We start from the raw sequence: 26,349 nt of genomic DNA, 5'->3' as shown, positions 1-26,349 counted from the left end.
CTAAATTAAAAGGAAATTAGATATTGGATCTCAGACTAGGACTGCCAGACCAAACTTCTCTGATTCATATACCAGATGCTCTGCCAGTGAACTATTGTCTGGGCAATGGAAGGAATTAGGTTTTTTTGGGAAAGTCTCCTGGATTAGTCAAGGGTCTTATGTATATAAAATGATCTTGTTTGGGCTTATCATCATTGCGCAAAGTTTCCTGAGCTTTTTACCAACCACATAGCATTGGCCTCCTATTTCCATTTTTTTTTTCCTTTTATGAGATGGACTTGGAAGTGATTACTGCAAGCTCAGGATTCGTAAATTATCCTTAAGTTTATTCAGTGCCTTTCCTCAGTGGAGCTTAAAGCACAGCACATAAATTTTATCTCATTTAGCCTTGGAGCATCAGTAAGAAGCAACTAGGAACTATGGCTTGCCACACAGGTTGTGCTTGTGCCAGAGCAGTGGAGAGGTTTGAAATTGCTTCTCAAGTATCCCAGAGTCAGGAAAGGCAGAGCCTTTGTTCTTTGGGCTGCTGACCTTTGCGTTAACCTTCATCCCGTAGATTACCCTATTTCTGAATACATTTATTCCATCAGTATTTCTGTAATCACTTAGCATTTGATAGGCTTCTTCCTTGATATTTTTAACATAATGTCTCAGTTGCATATTAAATTATGGAAGAATATATGATTATTTCAAGCAACAACATTCTCATTGCCAGTGGCAGTGCCCCACTGGTTTGAAGAAAGGTGTTCTTGGATTATGCATTTCTTATCTAAATGGTCATTGTATTTTCTTCCCCTACTTGTGAAACAATGTGAGCAATCATTTTAAGGACAATAAAAAGTTGAAGATATTGTTTCCTCTCTTTTTAAAAATAATATTGAAACCTGTTACATTGATTAACATACTCAGTTCCGTTTTAGACAATATTTGCCTAAGAAGTACACAAAGCACTGTAGAGGGCTAGGTTTCTTGGTTTAGGAAAGTGGGATTTGAATGCAGTAACTTTCTCTGTAGACAATGAGAGATTTGCGAGGTGGTCATTGTATTTTCTTCCAGAATATAAGAGATGTGGTTTATTGCTTGTGCAATAATATTCCTATTGAGGAAAAGAGAGGTTTCTGAGGAAATTATCAACCATGGTACGGCTGGTCTTGCAAAAGTAACAATGAACATTACAGTTACTGTCGAACCAAAGAATCTCTATGTGCTATCACCTTTCTTTAACAATCAAGTCGATTTATGGTCACTTATTCAGTACACAGTAACTGAGCACCATTATATTTAAATCACTGAACTAGCTGTATTTAGGCAGACCATATGCAGTCTGGTCTAACATGGGAAACAGATACGTAAACTGCTACAGTCACCCTATTTCATGACAAGTGTGATGAAATGCAAGGACATCAGGTTGTGGTTTGGTGCACAGAGAAGGAATTATTCAATTCTCCTCTAGTGGATGCTGTCGGAGTTCTCTCTGCCCAGATCCCAGCCCTTTTACCAGGCACCTAACCTCACCTTCTGTGTGCTTTTCTTCCTCATTGGCTGTAGATCTCTAGGATGGCTGCCCTCATACTACTGGAGCCTCTGTGCCCCGTGTACTTCCAGAGAACTGGAAGTGCCTGGAGTTTATATTTCCTGGCCACCTTTGGACAACGAGTGAGTGGTGCAGGACAGTGAAAGCCTGACTGCTTTGCCTGGGTCTAGACAAATCCAGAGGCATATCATAGAATTCATACTAAGTTCTCTGGGGGGCATTTTGGGATTAGTTTGGCAGTGCAAGTAGAGTCCCCTGTTGATTATTTTAAACATCTTTCTGACACTGATATGTTCTGAGATGTGGAAAAGTACTCGTTTGTAGCAGGTGTGCCATCGTGTCCATGTACAGGTGATAGACATCAGACAGACTGTGGAGCTGGTAGGTAGTAAGTGTTTGAGTATGGCCTGTTAGTGCCCCTCTTAGAGCGTCTACTCCAGTTTCTGAGCTGATCCTTGAAATAAGAATTTTTGTCTGTAGGGTAGTGGCAGAAGGAAGGATGTATAGAAATGACAGAGTTTATGAGTGATCTCTGAGGCATGGACAGGAAGGAGAGGCTTTGGGGTAATGGAGGCAAGAAGTCTAGAACCTCTCTTGCTATGGTCTGTTTGATAGACTTTATGAGGTATTCAGTGTGCCTCAGTTTTTAGATATATATCTTAGTGGACCTGATCAATATTTGAAGGAGTCTGATGTTTCCAATTAGGTTTAAGGTTTTTGCATGTCCCTCAAGTTCAGTTGCTTTCTTTGTTAATTAAGATCACACTAGATGTTGAAACAGATCATCTCAATGGTTTAACCTAATTTAAGTTAATTTATTGTTTTCATTACATACAAAATGGGTATTAATGATCAGTGAGCTTCTCTCCTACAGTTGGTGATTTAGGGACCAAGGTTCCTTCCATATTGTGATTCTGCCATTTTCAATGCTATTGAATACATGCTTACCTACAAGAAGCTGGTGGAGGGGAAGAGGTTATGGAAGATATTGAGTGGAAGGTTTGGTCTAGTCCAAGGAGTTATCTACGTCACTTCTGCTCATATTCCATTGGCTAGAGCTCAGTCATATGGCCAAACCTAACTGCAGAGGAGGCTGGGATATATAGTCTAGCTGTGTGCCCAGAAAGAAGAGGAAATGGGTTTGGCTATTACCTAGCGATACCAGCCACACCTTCTAAAGTAAAATACCGGCCAGTAACTTGGGGCTCTTCTGAATTTAGGAAATTGCTTTTGAGCACAGCACAAGGAAAATTTTAAATGCCACTGGTAGCCTGGAGTTTATTCTGTAGGAGTCTTTTTAATTAACAGTTTAATTGGATAATTTAATCCCCTTTAGAATTGGAAATATGAAAATGAGATATTCCCTGTGATCTGACAATACTGTGCTTTAATAAACACACCAAAGTGAGCCCGGAAATGAGCACCACAAAAGCATTACCATAATTTGTGATCAGTGAAAGAAAACCTCATCTATAACTTTAATTATTTATAAATGGTTTAGCTGCATGTTTCATTTGAATGTATATTTTGTTTTGTTGCTTGTCTCAATTAGGAAGGTAACTGAATATAAGATTATGTGGCTATGCCATGGATTTACAATACGTTCTAAGCTTTTAAAATATATCCCATTGAGAGGGGAAATAATTTTTTTTTTTTTTTTTTGCGGTACGCGGGCCCCTCACTGTTGTGACCTCTCCCGTTGCGGAGCACAGGCTCTGGACACGCAGCCTCAGCGGCCATGGCTCACGGGCCCAGCCACTCCGCGGCATGTGGGATCTTCCCGGACCGGGGCACGAACCCGCGTCCCCTGCATTGGCAGGCAGACTCTCAACGACTGCACCACCAGGGAAGCCCAATAAAATATTTTTTATGAAATAACATGTGCTATGTCTTCTAGGATTTTTAGAGGATTTATATGAAAATTATGGGAATTCCCTGGCAGTCCAGTGGTTAGGACTCTGCGCGCTCACTGCTGAGGGCCTGATTTCAATCCCTGGTCGGGGAACTAAAGTCCGTCCCACAAGCCATGTGGGGCAGCCAAAAGAAAAAAAAAAGACCTTTAAAAAAAAAAAGAAAATTATTTTTACTTCTCCATTGATTAGAGATGAGAAATGCTATTCTTTATATTCATGTTTTATGCTTTCTCCACTCGAGGCTCAGAGTCCAAGAAACAAAGATGAGTGTCCATGTACAAGCCACAAAAGTACTGTTAGAATTAATGCTGGCTTGAGATGCCACTTTACAGAGGAAGAAGCACTAAGTGATTAAGTTAAAATCCCCAATGTAAAAGCTACCTAAAATATTAGGTATCACTTATGCTGCCAGTTAGGCTGAAATGTCTGCATATGTCCTAAGCGAAAAGAGCAGTACAGTTTGCCATTTAGAACTGAACTCTATCTATTTCCAAACTGAGTTAGAATAGAAGTCAGTGGAATCTGTATACTGGTAACGGTCACATGACTCTCCAACCCCAGTGACATTTGATGAATGAAGAAAATAACCCAGAGAAAATTTATTCCAAGATTGTCCAGGCATTTATAAATGATTGTTTTTTTGCCTAAAAAATGATCACGATGAAAACAGCAAACATTTCTTGACACCTACCATGTCGTAGGCACTCCACTAGGGTCTTGCATGCCTTATAGCCAGTCCTCACAACAACCTTGCAGATACTTGTTACTGTTTCCACTTCACAGCTGTGGAATACTTGTGTGACTCGCCAAGACCACATTTGTAATTGGAGGAGCCAGGAATAAAGTCATTTTTGTCTGATTTCAAAGCCCATTCTCTAATGCTCTACTGGGCAGTTGGACCAACGTTCCAAACCTGCTTTTGACCTGTGAATTATTGAAGATTTCAGGCTGTGTTCTGTAGTCATCTGTTAGAAAAGAAGTGAAGGAGTCAGTTTACAGGTGTTTGTACCTGATGATAGTTCCATCTTGAGTCCTTCAGAAAGCTCTCCAGAAGCTGCTCTTCACTGATAATGCTGGCTACCATTTAGTAAGCATGAACCATCTGCCCGACATCCACTAGATGTTTTATGTATATTATGTAATTTAGTCATTAGGATAACTCAGACATCTATAGTTATCCCCACTTATAGGTAAGGGAACAAAGGCTTGGAGAGATGAACAACTTGCCCATGATTATTTAGCTAGCAAGCAACAGGGCCAGATTTGAATCCATTTTTATCCATGTGCTCCCTTAGGCAAACATATAGCTGTGGGGACCCCAAGTCCTAGATTTCTGGGCTGGGGTGTCTCAGTTTAGTTGGTAGACTCCCCCTCAGTTTACCTGTGTTCAGCCCTGTGATTGCCTGTGCCCTCTGTGTTCAGGTCTTCTGAAACCAGATTGTCTCCAGGTCACTTTCTCCAGAGAAAACCTTTGTGACTCTGCTTGTGGGTAGTTGAGAGCCTGTGAAAGTTAAAGACTTTAAAGCAATCACCTTGTTCGTAACCCCATCATGCCTACTGACATTCACTGTTACCTACAGCTTCCAAGGCCTGAGGCCTTCTGGTAGTCTGCAGGGCACTTCAGCTTGCTTCTAGTAGGGGGTCTATTATTTTTGCCCATGTGGCCTTTTTAATATTTTTAGTATCCTTTTTGTGAGAGGGAAAGTAGATCCATATCTGAGTAACTGGAAGTCTATGTTTTGTTTTCTAAAGGGAAAATGTACCAAAAAATTATTATTTTTAAAAGAAATGCTGCTATAGATACAGTTCTACTGAATTATTGCCTTCACCCACCAATATCTGTTAACTAAAGAGTCTAAAGCTTCCTTTAAACTGCTGAATATTTGGAGGTTTCATTTTATGCAGAAGCCAATCCTATTTTTTCTTAGTTATTTTAATAAAACAAGCATGCATGAGCATTTGGTATTTTCCATTTCTCCTAAAGCCATATAACTTAGTCTTTGGAGAATTCGTTTGAGGTGAAAGGAATGTATCTCTGTCCACCTTCCAGAGTTGCCTGGGAATGTGTCTAGGAGAATGCTAGGTTGGATTTGTTACGAAAGCTCCAGAGGAAATTTTTACTTATCAACAAGGGCCAAGCACAGTCCTTGGAGATTCACATTTCAACTCTCATCTGCACACACACAACAGGCTCCGGCGCAGATTGAGTTTGAGTTAGTGCACATAGCTTGTTGGGAGGAAATCAATCAAAAGCCTTTTAAAGCATAAATGGTTCTTTAGGAACTGAAAGCTGAGTGCCTCAATTTTATTGTAAGCATTGAATAAAAACCATCTTAAAGCATTCAGCATGTTAAAACTACAAACACGAGTAATAACGAAGGTACTCCCTCACCTAGGTATGTTGGTGATATGTACGAAGTAATATTTGCTATAGAATAAGAAGAAAAATCGACTGTCATTTAAGATCTGCCTACAATACATGAGGCAGAATGCTAGCTGTCATACTGGATTTTGATTAATCCAGGACTTTGGTGACTTTAACCCCAGAGTTCACAAGCAATATCATAATAACAGAATTGTCATTCCAATGTTTTAAAACCCTTCAGTGATCTTTCCATTGCAGTTACAATAAATCCCAACAACTTACCCTGACCTAAAGGCCCTGCATAACCTGGCTCTCCACTTTTCCATTGCCATGTCTCCGTTGCATTTTTTCCTAGTTACACAGGTCTTCTTTTTGTTTCTCCAATTTACTAAGCTTTTTCCTCTCCTCTCAGTCTCAGAGACTTTACAGCTTTGCCTGACATAGTTTTGCGTGTCTTTCGTATAAGCCTGTTGAAGTTAGGGCCCTTTACTTTAGAGTCCGTCCCCTCACCTAGCTTACACCTCCCTAGATCTAACCACAGTTACCAGTGTTCTTTTCCCTCCCCTCCTCATCTTTCTTGGCCCCTGTTGATAAGTAAAAATTTCTTCTGGAGCATTCATGACAAATCCACCCTAGCATTCTCCTAGACGCATTCACAGGCAACTCTGGAAGGTAGACAGAGATACATTCCTTCCAACTGAATTGTCCAAAGACTAAGTTATATGGCTTTAGGAGAAATGGGAAATACCAAATGCTTACGCATGCTTGTTTTATTAAAATAACGGAAAAAAACCTAGGATTGGCTTCTGCATAAAATAAAACTTTCCAGTATTCAGGTAGGAGTGTCCCTAGGATGTTGAGGAAGAGCAAGGAGGCTAGTGAGGCAAGGAAGAGTGCGGGACAAGGTCATGTGAGAATGCAAAGTGGCATTCCGATAGTTGACGGTCATGTAGACCATTGTAAGAATTCTTGTTTTCACTCTGTGAGATGGGAAGACATTGGAGACTTTTGAGCGGAAAAGTGACAAGATCTGCCTCCTGATTTCCAGGACGATTCTGGCTGTGTTGAGAGTAGACTGTGGGTGAACAAGGGAAGAAGTAGGAAGACCAGTCAGAGGCTGTGGCACTCATCCAGGTGAGAGATCATAGTGACTGTGTCTAGGAGAGTAGCTGGGGAGGTAATGAACGAATGCACAGTAACGACATTTAAAAAAGAAACTCTTTTATGGTCCGGAACCTTAAACTTTCCAAGTATTTCTTTTTCATTTGTCGTTTTCTATGTTGCTCCCTGGATCCATGCACGATTATATGGTATAATCTTAGAGCATTATATGATTTTGCATGATATTTTTTCATTTAATAGTATTGGCATGCATCCATGGTATTTAATAATCTTCCATTTTAATGGCAGCATAATATTCTTTAGCGTTTCTGTGACATTTTATTCAATCATTTCTTTATTGTTAGAAGTTTATTATTGATTTCATTTGTAACTATTGTAAACAATACAGAGATAAGTGTCTTAATGTGTAGAGTTTTTTTCTTTCCTCTTGATTGTTTCCTTTAGAATAAATACTTGAGAGTGAATTTACTTGACCAAAGGGGGCATGTTTAAGCTTTTGAAATATACTGACATAATTGCTTTTTAGCATGGTTGTATATATGAGGGTACATACTTCATTTTACAACGGAACTGGAGCAGGAAAGGGTCCTGTCCATAAGAAAGTTATGGTATACTGGAGGAAGTAGATGTGTAAGCCAAAAACTATAATAACAAGCATAATGAAGAACAGTATAAGAAGGTGCCACATTTAGTAAAACCTGATAAGTTCTACATGTTATTAATTTCAACTTTACTAATACTTTACATCTATTAAATATATAAAAGTGTGACTGGTTGTTTAATTTTAGTAATTAGCTTTTTGGTTTTTACTTCTCTTGATGTAAATTACTTGCACATCAATGCCTTTTGCCCTTTAAGCTATTAAGATCTTGTTTTTTTCTTTTCAATTATATGAGATTTTTATTGCTTATTATTTTTAGTCATTAATTGAAACAGAAAAGTTCTATTTCTATGCTCTGATCATTGTTTTGTACTTTTGCAACTAGTATTCTTTTTTTCAATGCTAGAAACTTTTAAAAAATTTTATTTAAAAAATTTTTTATTGGAGTATAGTTGATTTACAGTGTTGTGTTTCAGGCATACAGCAATAGTGTTCTTTTGTCAAGTAGTGGAGAAAGGGCAGAGTGCTCTACTTTACACGGTTTGCCTTGTTGGAATAAGCTTTAGACAAAGGAGTATAAAGATAGTTAATACAAATTTAGGAAGAATACTATGTTAAATGCATATCAGTTAACTGAACAAATATTTATTGAACCACTTGCTAGATATTATTCTAGGGCTTGGAATACAATGATGAATAAGAGCTCTAACTGCTAATTATTTAGTGATTCAAAAATTACTTAACAATTCATAAGGAAAAGTAGATATGTAAATAACAATTTCAGCAGTGTAGTATATCATAGAACAGAGTTGAATGCAGGGTTCTTTGGGCATAGGACTGGATAAAAACATTTCTAGAGCTAAGCAATGAAAGAATTACAATGTCCTCAGCTGTGAAATCTAAATAATAATAAATTAATAAGGCAGACAACTCAATAGGAAATTGGTCAGATGACTTGAACTTGTTCACAGAAGAGGATATCTGAATTGCCAACAAATATATGAAAAAGTACTTAAACTTCACTAATCATTGAAACCATAATGTGACTCATTTGTATACCCCTCCCTGCAGAATGGCTAAAATAAAAATGGATTTAGACAAACAGAACTCTCATATAATGCTGATGAGATTATAAATCGGTATGGCCACTGTAGAAAACTATTAGGCCAGAATCTTCTAAAGGTAAATATGCGTGTAACCGATGACCCAGCAATTCCACTTCTAGGTAGTAATAAGTTGCCATCTTAGTAGGTCGAAAATGGTTGAATATTGGCAATTTCATATTGTTCAACCTAATGTTTACCCAACAGAAATTCACACATATGTTAATCAGAAGACATTGTAGAAGATGTTCATAGAAGCACCAATATTTGTAGTAGTTCAAAACTGGAAACTACTGAGATGCCCATCAACAGTAGAGTAGAGTAAATACTTGAATATTAGTCTACAATAACAGTGAAAGTACAGCTACATACATATGTTTATCACAAGCATGATATTGAATGAAAGAAGCTGAATTTTATGATTCTATTTATATGAAACAAAAATATGTAAAACTAATCTGTGCTATTAGAAGTCAGGGGAATGGTTGCCCTTTCAGTGTTAGTGACTGGAAGGTCCCACAAGGGGGCTCTTGAGCTACTGGTAATATTAGGTTTCTTGATCTGGAAGCTATTTACGTTAACCATTTGTACACTTTTATATTTGTATATTTCACTATAAAGTGTTTTAAATAACAGTAAAATAAATACAAGGAAGTCCATGTAAGTTCTGATTTTTTTCCCCATAACTACTTTGATGCTTTTTGAGGGAAATAATGAATATCAGATTCTTTCCAAAATCTTTTCTCTGCTCGTTTTTTGAGTTCTTGCTTTGCTGGTACTCTTGGGCAATCCTGCAGTTGTCATAGGAATATACATAAGAGACAAGACTGGGTGTGGGGGTCTCTTGGAAGAGATGAAGCTGGACCTGAGTTTTGTAGCATCCATTGGAGACAGCCAGGGGAGCTAACAGAGAGCAGAGAGTTCCAGGCAGAAAGGCCAGGCTTCTGGAAAACAAGATGAGGGGGAAAAAACCTGTTGGGAGGGGCTGGAAATGGCTTATTAGAGCTGGAGCTTGAAGAGTGGCTGAGGAGGGGTTGGTGTTAGGCAAGATAGTTTGGCAGAGGCCAGATGGAGAAAGGCCTTGAAGGACTATGCTGCTGAGTCTGGACTTGATCCTGTAGGCGTCTGGGAGCCACTGAACAATTTAAATCAAACCATTGACACAAATAGATTTCTGGTTAATGAAGAGTAAGCTGGTGATGGTGTGGAGAACACTCGGAGAGGGATAAGACTGAAGCCTGGGGGACCAGTTACGAGGCCACTGCAGTAATCGAAGGGAGATATGACATGCTGGTGGCATGGGATGGAGACGTAGGGATAGATATGAGAGCTCTTGAGACAGAATTGTTCTGACGGGACTTGGTAAATTGATGGGTTTGGAGTTGATATGTAGGCGTGGTGCTACATACATAAAAAGGTAAAACCTTTCATTCAGTAAATGGTGAAACACATACAGCCTTCTTCCTGTCTTTTTTCCCCCTTTAACACCTTCCTACAGTTACATAGGTCAAAGGATGTTGCCGTGACAAGGAAGAGAAAGCTTACCAGCTACTTACCATTGCTTCTTAGAATGAAGGCTCAATGAAACATTTCGTATTTTTTCAGTGGAGGATCAGGTAGGTCATCTTGTGCACTAGCACACAAACTTCTTGATTTTGCCAAATAAGCCAGTCGAAAGGGAAATGGTAATTTATCTGAGAAGCCCTGTGTTAATGCCCTTCTGGAAATAGAAAAGAAGCGGTACCTATATATATTGTCATATACTATTGTAAACAAAAAACAATTTGTACATGTGTTTATATGATTATATAGGTACAAAAATATGTATACACATATGAATAAACGTACACATGTATATATACACACAAACATATATACACACTAGGAACTTATACAACTATGTAATACCCTTGAGATATTAGATACAGAGATTATCTAGGTATATAAAGAATAACAAAGTTTTATTTAATTTTCTCTGTCTTTTTAAGCATAATATTTGGGTGGGAGAGGATCTGGAGGCTATTTTCCTTACTTTAATTACCTCATTGCAATTCCTTCCTTTCAATTTTGGTTTTTATAAACGGGAACACTGTATTAATCCATTCTAATTAAAAACCAGTCATGCAACCCTTCAGTTAAAGAAACAATTTTTAGTCTGCCTTTGATATCATTTCGTCAGAAATTGCCTGTATGGCTTTTGGAATCATCACCACTACAGTGCTCTGGTGACCACTGGGACAACAGCTTTACTTGCTGATTTTATTCTAAAAATATCAGGAATTGGCCAAGTGCTTTTCCTCTGGAGAAAGGTTCAGAGCTCTTCCAAGGGTGCCTGACAGAGTGCAGAAATTTCTATTCCTGCAGTAAAGGAAGAGGGAGAGTTATGGAAGGGGTGGCAAGAAAAGCCCCAAGTTCACCTTCTGCTTGTCCACATAACACCTCTTCACCTTCTGGCTGCCAGAGGAGCTATGCTATTCTTAGCCATCTCCTGCAAAGGTAATTACACAAAACCCTTCTGAAACCCATTTCTGTATTTGTCCAAGAAATGTTTTTATCTTCTGTAAATCCCCTGCGCTGTAACTAAGCCCTTGGTCTGCCCTTGGCTGGATGGGAGGACAGCCAGGCTTCCTTTCTCCAACAGAGAGAGCCCTTTCTGTACCTGAAGACAATTAGCTCATCATCAGGCCAACCTCCTTCCACTTCTCCAGACTGAAAATGTTCATCTTTAGCTTTTTCTTGTCTTTCTCCTTCTTGTTATTTCTTCGATCCCTTTCCTTTTCACTATTGCCAAGCACTTTTCAGAACTGGACCTCCTGCTATGCAAAAAGCCCAGTTGACCTTGCTCTCCAATCGATGGGGAAAAGGTAGAGTTAAACAGAGTCCGGGGGAGCAACAGAGAAAGTCAAGGCAGGTGCCTCTTACCCGCAGCTGTGGAGTACAATTGAGTCATGGATCAGAAAACCCAGATGTCAGTACAAAATCAAGGCCCCCAATCCGAGGTAGCATCCTCAAAAAACAAAGCCAAGTCCAAAGGTATTGCTGATCCAAAAACCCAGGGAAAATCCAGCAGGATTGCTCAGTGAGGGGAGCAGCCTGGACGTGGGCTGGGGTAGTGAGTGGGTAGCTGCAGCCTTAAAATTTAAGTCTTAACCGTCATGGGGTGGGGAGGGGAGGATATCTCCCAAACGATTGAAGAATTGATCAGTAGTGAGTTCAGGATACTGTTCTGATTACCTTTTCAGACCAAGACAAAATTCCTCCATGTCACTAAACATAGGCCTCAGACCCTCTGGTGGACCAGGGCCAAACTTACGAGGATGTTGACGAAGCAGATGTGGTCCATGCCAAATGGTTCCTTCCTAATTGGATCATGCGATAGTCTTTTGGGCTTGAAAACTTGGAGTCATTTCCCTTTGCCTCCTCTCCATTGCCAGTTAGTCCCATTAAGTTAGTCGCCAAACTGGCCTTTCGGCGTCTCCCACATACTTGTTTCTTTTGGTCTCTATTTCCCACTCAGACCTGAACAACCTCAGTCCTGAACTGTGAATTGCTTCCTCATAGGACTGTCTGACTCCTGTCCCAGTTTGCCAACCTACACTATGCTCTGTTCCCTTTCTTTTATATCTTTATTTGATGATTTTGAATTGCCTCGAGGGATAAGTTTATACTCCTCAGTATTCCATCCAGACCCTTCAACATTTGGTCCTAAACGCCCTTTCCCAACTGTATCTCCCATCTCTTCCGTATGTGAGCCCTCGATTGAGTCAAGCATATTGCCCTTGAACACATCTGCTTTCCACATCTGTCTTTGTCCATGTGGTTCCCTAGTCACTGTCTTCTATGCCCATTTAAATTCTATCTTTAAGGATGCAGATCTAGTCTTAGTTCATCCAAGATCATCTTGGCCAGAAGTTCTCTACGTCCCCAGAATTCTTATAGCACTTCGTGTCCATTTCCCTCATCCAACCCTGTATGGTACCAGGCTGTTAGCTGGCCTTTCATATGTGTGTATTGACTTCCCTGTCTAGAGTTTTAAATACTTTGATGGCAAAAGTGGGCTTTTAGTGGTAAGGATATCACTCTAAACAGCTTAGCATTGTCCTGAAGGTTGGGATTTTGCTGTGGATTCAGTGTAGTTATAGTGCTACAATGCAGTGATTCTCAGTATTTTTCAAAGGCGAGGATCACTTTGTTCCCTTTTCATTGTCCAAAAATTTTTTATCTCCCACATTGATGTCCTGATTCATTGAAATTTTTAAAAAAACAATGATCAAAGCTTTTGTGCATTTGGTGATGCTTTACAATGGAATTTTGGGTATAGTAACACCCACATGTATTTGAAAATAAGTAGTGTGGTATTTGTAAGATGTTTTTATTTATTTGGTCTATAGATGATTCTTAGTGAAAATGTGGTTTTGCTGACCCTAACAGTAAGATCGGCTCCCCTGTGCCCTGCTGCCCCATTATTTGGTTACGTCATCATTATTATCTCACAGGGCTGTTGTGAGGATTAGACGAGATACCATATATTAGGTGCATGGCACAATGCTTGGAGTTTAAGTGATCCTGATCATTCTTTCCCTTCTCCTTGTCACCGTCAGTTAATTTTGAAGGTGAGGAAGTTCTGGGACCTTCTGGGCAATTTGATTTGGATGGGACTGAGTTTGGGGGAGTGAATGTGGGGAAGGCAGTGTCTCTCAGAGGAAAGGTGAAAGAGCATTAAAGATCACCTAGAGAAGCAGTTCTTAAACATTTTACTCTCAGGACTCCCTTCCCCTCTTAAATATTATTGAGGACCTCAAAGAGCCTTTGTTTATGTGGAATATCGAGAAACTTAAAATATTTATTATTTTATTTAAAAATAATAATAAGCCATTACACACTAATATAAATTATACATTCTTATGAAAAATATATTTTCCAAAAGAAAAAAAAGTCACTGAGAAGAGTGGCATTGTTTTAAATTTTTACAAATCTCTTTAATATCTAGTTTAATAGAAGGCAGCTGTATTCTTACATCTGCTTCTGAGTTCAATTTTTGTGATATTTGGTTTTGGTGAAATTAAAGAAGAAAATCTAGGTTCATACAGATGTATTGTTGGAAAAGGGAGGAGTATTAGAATAGCCTTTCAGATAATTGTGAATATTCTTTGAAATGAAACCAAACTCAACAAATGGTAGTTTCTTTTCTTTTTATAAATTGATTTATTTATCTTGGTTGCATTGGGTCTTCGTTGCTGTGCGCGGGCTTTCTCTAGTTGTGGCGAGCGGGGGCTACTCTTCATTGTGGTGTGCGGGCTTCTCATTGCGGTGGCTTCTTTTGTTGTGGAACACAGGCTCTAGGTGTGCGGGCTTCAGTAGTTGTAGCTTGCAGGCTCTAGAGCGCAGACTCAGTAGTTGTGGCTCTCAGTAGTAGTTGCTCTGCGGCATATGGGATCTTCCCGGACCAGGGCTCGAACCCGTGTCCCCTGCATTGGCAGGAGGATTCTTAACTACTGTGCCACCAGGGAAGTCCCTACAAATGGTAGTTTCTTAAAGGTTAGTTGCAATATGGAATCTGAAACAGCCATGAAGTTTTCATACTCTGTTACACTAACATCTACTCCTGTCTTGATTTTAAATGGGTCTTTTAATTATGTATGATTTTGTAACATCAACCATTGGTCATTTGGAAAATATTGGTTCACTGAGTTATGCAGAACTTCCAAGTGTTGACACATTTCATTATACAGTTTCAAAAAATTACATTCATTATTAATTACCACTGATCTCATCAGATAAGTCTTTAGTACTGGGAAGCTGCCAGGATCGTGGCAGATACAAGATTTTCAAAATTCTAATTTTCATTCAAAAGCTTGAATTTTATAATTGGCAACAAATACTGTCAGTTGTTTTTCTTGAATTGACAGGCTAAGTCTGTTCAGTTTTGAGAAAATGTCCGCCACATACCCAAGTTTGAATAGTCATAGTTTGTCACTTGTTCTTTCACATGAAAATAATGTTCCACACAAAAAAGCCGATAGTTTACCTTCCAACTCAGATGATGACATAAATCTTTTCCTTGAGATAGCCACTGTACTTTGGTATGCCCCCAAAGTACTTCGGTGTACTTTCTTTCCATTTTGTCACACAAAATGTGAAAAAGATGTGTACTCAAGGGTTGAGATTTAGTAAAGTTAATATTTTTTAGAGCTTCATCACATACATTTTTAAGTGAAACTAGCATTTTCTCTTTACTGTGTGGCAGTAAAAAATACAGTGACTACTAGGATAGTTTGATACCACTGCCTTGTTTCGTGCTAAGAAGCCAGCAGTTTTATCCCCCATTGCTTTTGCATCATCATGACAAATGTCAAACAGTGGAAAAGCAAATAACATCTTAGTATTATTATGGAAATAGTTTTGACCTCCAGGACCCTCAGAAAGGGCCTTGGGAATCCCTAGGGGTCTGTGGACCACATTTTGAGAAACACTGCTCTAAACTTTTGCAAATGGCTGGCCCTCCCAGGATGTAAAATATAGCTACCGGCACACATGGGAAAAGAGCTGAAGTCTTTTTCACACAGGGCAGTTTGCCTTACTTTTTGGAACCTGAGATGGACTTTTTATTTCTTTGCAGAACTGAAGGCATCTGGCTTGGGAACATGATCATTCTCCACTCACCTTTAAACTGCCTCAGCTCTTACTAAGTCTCTGGCAGTGATATGTTGATTATGTGAATTTAAAGCCCACAGGAGCCAGAGGAATGACAGATCAGATTCCCTTAAAGGAGAAATGAAATCCAGGAGCCCCTGCTGACCTTTGGTGTCATTCTGGTAGAATGACTGCTTCTGGGCCAGATGGCATGTGGCTTAAGCGGAGATGTCTCAACCTGTTTCCTAGCATTAATTGTGCACGTTGATACTTCTTCATTGTGCAGTCCATAATTCTTCATTGTCACCCTCATTTAGATTTTTTTGAGGTAGCCGAATTCTAACAAGACTCCATGAATCCAAGCAATTTCAAAAGGTCCAATTTCTCTTAAATCTCCAAACTCAAACCTTTTTATATCCAATCATTGTTACAGGCAGACAGACACTGAATCTCTCTTTTGTCAATCGAATTTAAGTCTAGCAACTTTTAAGAGCAGTGAGATTGAAGGACAGAGTCTCTCTGCCCTGAAGGAGGTGGCTGAATGGAAGCCCATTTAACTTTTTGTTTAAGGGCACTAAATAAGGATCAATTTGTAAAGGCAGCTTTTCTAGTGTGGCAAAGTTAGCTTCTCATATCTGATGTGGATAAATGAAGGGTCAATACCCTTTATCTTATCAACAATTTCACCAAAAAATATTTATTAAGGGCATTCAGGTCAGGCTTCTCAGCTATAAACAAGCAAATACTCCAAGCAGAGCTGTCGGAACCCACTTCTGAGGGTTGTTGCTCATTAGGTCAACTTCAGATTATTTTAGAAATAAATTCTAAGCTCAGCTTTTGAGTCCTGTTAACTTCTAGACAACCTCCACCCAGGAGCTGCTTTCGTTCATCACTTTGAAGTTGACCTAATGAGCAACAAAAGTAAATTTAGCCAACTAGGAAAGAGAGCTGGCTTTTTTTCACCCAGGGTTATGTGTAAGGACAGCATTCTGTCATATGAGAATGTCACAGTTTAGACAGAAGAACACTAGTTCCAGGGAAGAAGGGAAAATAAGATTTGGATATTTTATTTGACAGACTTTTACCCCTTTATATTTATTGTTTTTGAATTATATGCATACCACTAACCCACACCCCGACACACAACCTTCTTAAAGAGCCTGCAAACAAGTCATTGTAATTGTAAAACAGGAACATTTGCATATGCCTTCATGCTCTAAATTTTAGGTTTTACTTAGAATTTTGGTTTATTGCTTACAATAGGGGCAGAACATCCATGGCTTAGTAAATAAGAACCACTTTGACTTATTAAAATGTACTGCTTTTTTTAAAAGCCAACAAAATTTCAAATTACCTAAAATTTAAATCAACATGTAATGGGAGGCTTAGTTTGAGAGAATAAAGCGTGTTGTCTTTAGAGTTTAGGCAGGTTAGGAGACTCCAGGAGATGGGCCCATAAGAAATTTATTTGCATGAGGAATGAAGTTGCCTCCTGGGAGTGAATGAATCCTAAGAGAAGACAGCATTGCTGGAATACTGAAACATTTCCAGAACTAGGGGAGAGTGTCAGAGGTGAGTGGCATTGTATATTCAATTTTAAACTAGTACCATGAGCTAGCACTGCCTCTGTCCTTACTAGGGGAGTAATAATTAAGAGCAAGTAAAAACTAACAGCAATTTCAGGAAAATCTCTTTAACACATTGGCAAGTGTTAATCTGAAGTGCTTTGTAGCCCATGTAATAGAGTGAAAGAAAAGAGGGCAAGGAAGTCCATTTATCTTCTTAGACTACACAGCACCTTCAATGTTTCCTTGTTTCCTTGCTGGCGCAGCACTAACTTTGGGCATTAGTGAGCACTGGTACCTTTGGTGGGTATCTGGGCATTGTTGTATTTTCACCATTGGTGTAGCCAAGAAGCAACACCCCAACAAGCCAGGGAAAAGGAAACCAACATAGTTCCCTGTCACCATGTAAAATGATAATTGAACTGGGGATAGTTTTCTGTTATGTTAAAAACTTCTGGGAATAAGCAAACTTACCTACTTGTTGCAGGAAGTACTTTTTCCTGAAAGATAACATTGTGAGCCAACCAAAAGAGTTTACTTTCGTTTCTTTTTATGGCTGTGGATGGACCTAGAGTCTGTCATACAGAGTGAAGTAAGTCAGAAAGAGAAAAACAAATACCGTATGCTAACGCATATATATGGAATCTAAGGGAAAAAAAAAAGGTCATGAAGAACCTAGGGGTAAGATGGGAATAAAGACACAGACCTACTAGAGCATGGACTTGAGGATATGGGGAGGGGGAAGGGTAAGCTGGGACAAAGTGAGAGAGTGGCATGGACATACATACACTACCAAACGTAAAATAGATAGCTAGTGGGAAGCAGCTGCATAGCACAGGGAGAGCAGCTCGGTGCTTTGTGACCACCTAGAGGGGTGGGATAGAGAGGGTGGGAGGGAGGGAGATGCAAGAGGGAAGAGATATGGGAACATATGTATATGTATAACAGATTCACTTTCTTATAAAGCAGAAACTAACACACCATTGTAAAGCAATTATACTCCAATAAAGATGTTAAAAAAAGAGTTTACTTAACAAGAATAACATATTTCCCATTAATACTCATGTCAATATTCTCAATTCCCCGTGCCTGCCAGTCTTTAGGTGTCATGTTATAAAATCTGCGTAATTCTCCTTGCAAGACCTGCCCTAAAATCACCCAGCCCAGCCCCTAATATCCTGCCATCCCTCTTCTGAGACACTATTTAGACTCTGTTAAGGTAGTATTCTCCTATGTTGTAGTAAGTCTAAAAAACTTTGATCAGTGTTTCTTGTTTAGTGTTTTCTGGGGAGACTTGATGGTCAACATAGCCAAAAGGGTGAATGTGTACACATTCGGGAGAGACCTCCCCCCCGCCGTCAGGTGCAGAGGAGCCACAATTATGGGTGGGGTGGAGCCAAGTAAATACCGTTTGTTGCTATTTTTCTGGTCCAGTTTCTACTTGCGGGAAGGTGAGACCTGGGGAAATTTGGCTTAAATACCCAAAATCATTCTCTAAGCATGAACAGCAAATGTCTAGCACTGTCAGATTACCATGTTCACTACTTTTTACATGATTTTTCCTTGATAAGATACATACAGTGCTCCCTTCCTCCAAAGTTGATTTTACATTCATTATATCATGACGAAATCTTAGAGGTGTGTGTATGCCTGACTACATACATATATGTACACACACACACACACACACACGCACCTGAGCAATTTAAGGCAGGTTACAAAAATGCAGTGGGATAAAAATAAAGCTGCCCCAGAAGGCAGCGCTCTAATAAGCTGGGAACGTATTCTTTTGGCGGCTGCTGCGCTCCCCTTCCCCATTCCCATCAGTCTCTTTTTCCACAGTTAAAGGCCACTTTCCTGGCACATAAAGAGCAGCCTTAGCAACCTCAACAGTGAAGCTCTTTCCCCCTTGTCCAAACTATGTCTGACTCCCTCACCCGAGTAGTGAGGTCGGGTAGGGAAAAGGAGAAGAAACCCCTCGGAAGTCAAAGCTACAGAGACGGGGTTGGGATCTGATCTAATCTGACCTAACTCTCGCCTCCTGGGCTCGGGGAATCTCGGGCAAGCTCGGGCAAGCTCGGGCAAGCTCGTGCCGCGCATGCGGACTCTGATTTCCGCGCCCGGGTTCCTTCCTAGCCGAATAGCCAAACACGAATCCTGCTGACGCTGACTGTGGGCCACCACGCGCTCAGAGCTCTGGATCATCCGGTGGCCTTGAGGTTCGAAGACGAATTCCTTTAAAGCTCATTTCTAAGCAGGTGAGTAAAAGCAATCTGTGTCTCATATTCCAAGGACTATGAATGGGTCGCCTGCTGGTGGAAAAGAATTTGAACGTAATGGAGGAGGGCGGTATGACTGTAAAGGGGGTGAGCTATTGGGAAGAAAGAAAACATTTCCTAAATGCGTTTGGGAGGACTTTAAGATAAACATCATAGGTGAAAAGTTTGATTTACCAGTTCATTTCTGTGACAAATTTGTGATTTGCCTTTTAAAATCTATGGGCGTATAATTCCGTGCAAGTATGCTTTTTTGCTATGACTGTGCTAATTTATATGAAAGAAAAGGAGGTAAGATATGACCGGGCTGTAGTATTCCTGTGCTGCGAATTGTGGAGCATACACGAGGTTCTGTCTTCATGTGTAGCGCTGGCCAAGAGTGCAGGAAAACTTATTTGTCTCAAAGAGAGTTAGAAGCTCGTATCAACTACCACCATAAGAGAGCTAAATAACTTGTTAACTGTGCTCCGCTTAAAAAAGTTCACCCTCGGGCTTCCCTGGTGGCGCAGTGGTTGAGAGTCCGCCTGCCGATTCAGGGGGCGCGGGTTCGTGCCCCGGTCCGGGAGGATCCCGCGTGCTGCGGGGCGGCTGGGCCTGTGAGCCATGGCTGCTGAGCCTGCGCGTCTGGCGCCTGTGCTCCGCGGCGGGAGAGGCCTTGGCAGTGAGAGGCCCGCGTACCACAAAAAAAAAAAAAAAAAAAGTTCACCCTCGTATTGCTTCACCAACAACTGAAATCCCTGAAATGCTGCTAGACCAGGACCATATGAGCCATATTCCACCAGAGTTGCGCAGCATTATGTCACCATCTCCTGTGCAGTGTGTATCACACAAGCGCAGTAACCAGCCACGCAAGGATCTTTATGCTCTTCCAGCAGAATTGTCACCACCCCACCTCCTTTGCTCCATCAGGAAGTCGTTAGTATTTCAACAAGGGAAAACAGCAATTTAGTAATCACCCCTATTCAGGGTGACTCAAATTCTGGTGCCAAAGAACTATCACCTCCTGCCCCAGCACCGGCTCACCAGCATCTTGAATATCAAAGTCAGCCAGTGGTATTGCCCCCTTATATTATGCCTCCAGAGGCACATGCACTACCCCCATCTACTCCACCACCAGTAAGCCATCCAATGTCATAGTCTCTCCAGGATTCAGGTACTCCTCAGTTGGTTTGTAGTCAAGTGCCACCTCCACCCATGACTTCTGATCCATCACCAGTACCTTCTTCCCCTGGATGTATTATTGCCCTGGTGCCACCCTATATAAATCCTTCTCTGCCGGAATCTCCTCTGTCTCATAATGGTGGTCCACCTGTAAGTGAATTCCCTTCTGACCGTCATAATCCTAACTCTTTATCCCAGTTCACCGAAGAACAAGAAATTCTGAGCCCTCCGTTTATACAACGGGATGGAACAAATCCTGGTATGTGACCTCTGTCGAAAGGACTTTCACCTCCTTCACCAGCACAGGGTCCACCTTCCCCAACCCCACTTTCTGGGTCACATTGCTCAGATCAGACAAGATATAGACCATATTCACATTGATAATAGTATTTTGAACTGAAGAGCTGGTGAGGACAAAAACCTTAAATATAGTCAACTTTTCAATTAAACTGTGTTTTGGGAAGGAAGAGCACCTCTTACAGAGATAGCAAAACACTTAGGATCTTGACTCTTAAAATGATTTTAAACCTTGGCTTTAGGATTTATTTCAAGTTTTATACTATAGAGTGGATAAATGGCTCAGTGGAGCATATCTGTATTTTAACAACTTTGTTCCTTTAGTGTGGTAAATTGACTCAGAGGTGACCTTTTATAATTTGAGTTCCTGAAATAAATTTGCATTGCTCCACTTGCAAAAGTTTTGTTTTTGTTTAGGTTTTTTCTGTGATATATTTTGTTAACCTGTGTAAAAGGATTAAATTTCAGTATGGTTGTAAAATGCTATTTTTATTTGAATTTAAGCACAGTCACAGTTTTTTTCCTTCCAGTTTTATTGAGATATAATTGACATATAGCACTGTATAAATTTAAGGTGTACAGTGTAATGATTTGACATACTGTTTTTTTAAAACCATGTTTTACCTCTGATTTCCCAAAGTGCAATAAAAATCCTGGAAGTAAAAATCTAGAATATAGTGTAAGGCAGACAGCTAAATGGTAGAGAATTATTTCACATTTTTAGGCACTGAGATTTTGTGCTATTGTTTAATAACTGTATAATGAATTTCGCGTGGATGCCTTCTCATTTTTAGGCAGCCCTAGAAGCACCAAAATGCATCAGAATTCCAGTACTGTGATAGATTTATGTTTGTAATGTTAAAAGGCATTACTAAATCATTTGGAAAGATATGGCCAAAGTAATTGATTCTGTAGGCTCCAAGCTGGTGGGGATGTTGTTACTTGTTACTACTGTTTTTCAGAATGCTTGGAATCACATAATGCACCACACTGGTTAGTCTTAAGTAACATTATATTATAGCACTGTTTAAATGGTGTCATTTAGATGAAGTGTGTGCTACTCTGTTCATTGTCTTAAAGTCTATTCAGCCCTAAATATTTAGTTTATTATAATGCCTCATTTCATAGTAGAGCTTGGTCCTGTTCTTATGGTTTCTTGTTTATTGGGTTTTAAACTACAGTTTAAGTGCCATGGAGGAATTTGAATAATATCTTAATGATAGGCATTCATATAGTCACCAGCTCGCCATTTGCTTGGGTTTTATTACTGTGTGATAAGTGTTTTCCCTCTAACCTGAAATTTAAAAAAACTATTATTTCTTGCCTGTTTATTTTATTGGTAAAGATTCTAAACTTGGAACGTTTTAGCATGAAGTTAAATGAAGACTACCAGATGACTTTGTATTAGAGAAGAGAAAAGTAAATTATATGAATGAATATGACTAAGTTATATGAATTTCATCACGTTATAAGGTGTCTTTAGAATTAATTTTTGAATTATAGGGACTTGTTATGTTTCTGCTAAGGTGACCGCTTACACTTTATACAGAATTCATACATATAAATTGACATTCTTGGTGTATTATACGTCATTTGAATAAACCCTCATGAAGTTTTTCTTCCATTAAATGGTGCATAATGTAAATATGAAATGTGTATTATGTGGATATGATTTATTATATAGTTTATAATATATAAATTTAGAACATATTTCTTTTTGGAAAAGGACAAACTTATTGCTAATTTATCATTTTATTCTGTTGGATATAAGCAAAACAAATTCTCATTTTGGTTGATCAGATGCAAACACATCTCTGAGCTTAGAGCTGAAATTAGAAATAATATGAGGCCATTTTAACCTTGACCAGCCTAAAATAATTAACACTTTAAAAAAAAAAGTAAGTGATTTTCACACCTGGCAATTTGAGAGTCCAGTGCTAATACTTCTAGTGAGAAAGCTTTGCTATTAGAAGTACAGACTGAGGTAGTGTGAGATGGTGGTGGTGAATGCTTCTGTCGTATTATTGTAGGTACTTGGACGGGTCCAAACTTGATTCCCTTTTCTGCCCGACTTTAGGAGCTGTTAAAATATTTCTCTTAAGATACAATACGATTGTTTCCTGTAATAAGAAAATAGTCAAATTCACTAAAGTCTTCTCAACTGTCTATGCTGGATGAGCTCTCCTGCTTTTATTGAAATTCACTACGGTTGAATGTAGTATGAAACCACTTAAATAATATATTGGACAAAAAAAATGAGTATCATGATAAAATGCACACATGTTAAAAGAGATAGACTTAAAAATGATTTATTTTTAGTTAGGTTTAGGAAATATATGTTATGCAGCAAAGCAGATCAGGTGAATGTGTTGTAGCAGACAAAAATTTTAAGTGGCATCAGGTGTGAACTCATCCAGTTATTGTTTGAGTGACTGTGGTGGGTAGAAAGATAACAAAATTAATGTTTCTTTCTCTAAGGAAAAAAATGATGTGAATTGCACTGTATATCAGAGAAGGCTTTGAAGCTGGTATAGGCACAAGTCTAAATTACCTGTATGTACAGTGCATTATAGTACTCTGAAGATTGCTGAAATGGCAGTTTAATTCTTAAAAACAATAAAATGGATGCATAAATACCAAAAAACAGTATTTATAAAAAATAAAAATAAGTATCAGGGAAAGGGGAAATGAAGGTAGAATAAATAGTAAAATCAAGCCCAAGTTAAAGTTGGAACCAAAAAAAAACTGAACTGGAAAATGCTGCACAGTTGTTAATGATGGATGAAATGTGTTTAAAGCAAAGAGGCAAGATCAAAACATGTACATTTCAGAGAGCCTAAGCCAGACACTGAGCAAAAGTTCTTTTGTGGGTTTTCATAAAATGGCCACTGCGTAATGTAGGGTAGCGATTCCTGATTCTGACAGCAGGAGAGAATCTCTTGGAGAATCCGCTAAAAATACCGGACTTTACCTTATTTCCCCAAGATTCTGGTTCAGTAGGTTCGGGGAATGGATGGGGCTTAGTAATATGTCCTTTCAGTAAATATGCTAGATGATTTGGAAGTTGCTGCGTGACAAATTTAGTCACTGGTCACTAGTCTCCGTTCTCTCAACTAGTCTCCATTCTCTTGGCAGCCTACCATCCTTTCTGCACACAGCAACAAGGGTAACCATTGGAGGACGGAACTCGGCCCTCAGATAGTTTCGCATTGCACTTCAGGGCCAATTCCTTCTTCATGACAGCATACAATTAGACTGCTGGTGGATTTCCTAAACTCATGACTTACCATTCTTGCCTCATTCCCTCTATTCTAGCCACACAGGCTTTTCTTTGATCCTCGGACCACCAAGCTCATTCCTGCTTCCGCAGTTTGCACTTACTGTTTTTTCTGCCAGACCATCTTCCCGCAGATCTTCATACGCTGGCTTTCTCACTCATGTTCTGTTCAGATGCCTTCCTTGCTACTCTGTGGACAGCAGCACCCCGCCTCCCAAATATCTCTCCATATCTCCTCACCCTGCTCTATTTTTCTTCATGGTGCTGTCACTAATTATTATGTAATGAACTGCTTTCTTATTTTTGTTTCCTCCATGAGGATGTCACTTAAGAGAGGTGGCTTTTTGTACTGGTCCATCAGAGGAAGACAAAGAGTGATACGTAATTGTAAAACAATTTAATTTTTGTTTCCTGCTGTTTTTTTTCATTTTCACTTTTTTATTTTTTGGCCGCACAGCATGGCTCGTGGGATCTTAGTTCCCCCACTGAGGTTCGAACCCATGCCCTTGGCAATGAAAGTGTGGAGTCTTCACTAATGGACCACCAGGGAATTCCCTCCTGCTTTTTACATTTTATTTTGTCCCAGGTGAAAATTGGGGCCCTCTCATGACTTTTGCCTATACTCCTAGATGATAGAAAGCCCTGTGGTCAGTAATTAAAATGTCCAGTCCAATGTGATGGTCAAACTTTGGAACTGACTAAAGAGCGAGGCCTTTCCCCACTTCCCCAGCTGTGGCTGGTGGAAAACTAGCAGTTGGGGGAGAACGTTGTGGTCAACTTCTTATCCACATTTGCTTTTACTTCTTCTCCCCTAGTTCACTAAGTAGAGGTCTTGGTCCTCCAGAGTTGGAGTGCAAGGGATTGGGGGAGGAGAGGGTAGTAGGAAGGATCTTACTTGATTGGTACTATATGAAACTGCGTTAGTGCTTTCTGGGCCTGACTACAGGTTTTAAGAATTGATTCTTTCTTTCACAGGCACTTTTGTAGTTGGTAAGAATAGCTCTCATTGCTCTGGATCTCTCCCTGTAGTTCCCTTGATGAAGATGAATGCATCTCTTTTCCAGTTAGTTTCTTATTTCTTCTTCAGCCCCTGAGAATCTGGCAATTCCTACAGCTTCCCTCCACTGAGTTGTAGTCATCCCTCCAGGTGCTCCTCTGGAACAGGACATAAGAGGACCTCCGCAGTAGCTCCCTCTAGCGAGGGGCAGTGCCTGCCCCATGAGAAATACATTCTTTTCCCTAATAAACTTTGGCAGTGCTGGCCAGTCCCAAACTTGTCAGCTCCCTCTTCCTCGGCTGTCAGAGAAGTTAGTCAGCTTGTCTCCTGCAACTTAGATTTCCCAGACAACAGTCTAGAGTGTCCCTAATGCTCCAGAGAACATATATGTCGCCATTGCAAGGGTCTCATTAAAGTGTCTCTCTCCTGGGAGGTGAAGTAGGAGGCATCTTTCATCCCTTCTTGCAAGCAGAGAGGAGGGGGTAGGACTCACAGCAGAGCAGAAGCCTGTGCCAGCCTGTGTTCTGATTGGTCAGTGCCCAGGCTATACTGTTTGTTAGATTATTATTATTATTATTATTAACTCTGGATCCAACTATTCTTGATTTTCAAATGGCTCAGGAACCACAGATGGGAAAATACAGCCTGCTTGGATTGTGTCTCTAAAACTAAGGAAGGGGAAGAAGTAGGTAATTAATAGGATAATTTAGGAAAAAATGCCTCAGGTATTGGAATTTTCCTGGCAAAGTTTTATCTGAGTCATTCTGCAAAGTGTCAGTATTTGGCACATCTCATATTCCAACAACGTTATGTTGAATAAAATAATACATTTTTTTCTTTAAAAAAATAGTCAATAGATATATTTCATTTCCATGGGAAGAACTCAATTATATTTCAAGCATCTTTCAAGGTCAGACCTAGTAAAAATGTGATATAAATGGAGTTCCTATTTGGCTGGGATAAAGTAGAGATACAGAACCCTTTTTCCTCTGATGAATGAAACTGGTGGTGTTTTTTTTTCATCAGGTCATCATGCATTAGTAAAGAGATGGATTGCTTACTTCATTGACCATCACTTGCTGTGTTTTAACTTTTTCCCTAATATTTGACTTGGATTTTCTTTTTGGTTTATGCGTGTCAGACTGATTGCAAAATTGGCATCAATTCTTCACCCCTTCCTGTAGTCTTCACAGTTCCTCTTACCAAGGGATGGGGTCTATTTTCTCACCCCCTTGAATATGGGCTGGGCTTGTATTTACTTTGGCCAATAGAATATGGTAGAAGTGTCGATGTGCCATTTCTGAGCCTAGAGACCTTATGTCCTTCTGTTCTCTCTCAGAGCTCTGTCACCATGAGAACAAACTTGGCCAACCTTGCTGGAAGATGAGAGAACACACTGAGGAGAGCTCATATTTCCCATTCAAAGCCATACTAGACCAGCCTAAAGTCAGCCAACCTCAAAACATGTGGGAGCTACCATCCCAACCCACACCCGACTGCAGACC

General features: G+C 39.8%; 1 protein-coding gene across 1 annotated transcript; it reads left to right on the top strand.

Moving 5' to 3' along the window:
* Nucleotides 1–1,557: 1,557 nt before the first annotated feature.
* On the top strand, nt 1,558–19,564 carry CBLL2 (Cbl proto-oncogene like 2). The gene is given in 5 exon segments (XM_060137378.1): nt 1,558–1,656; nt 19,029–19,109; nt 19,112–19,309; nt 19,312–19,359; nt 19,361–19,564. Coding segments are annotated over 5 exon segments (630 nt in total).
* The last annotated feature ends 6,785 nt before the right edge of the window (nt 19,565–26,349 follow it).

The sequence above is a fragment of the Lagenorhynchus albirostris genome, chromosome X, assembly GCF_949774975.1.
Source record: "Lagenorhynchus albirostris chromosome X, mLagAlb1.1, whole genome shotgun sequence".
In the NCBI taxonomy this organism is placed as follows: Eukaryota; Metazoa; Chordata; class Mammalia; order Artiodactyla; family Delphinidae; genus Lagenorhynchus; species Lagenorhynchus albirostris.
This window is presented reverse-complemented; position numbering and strand designations above follow the sequence as displayed.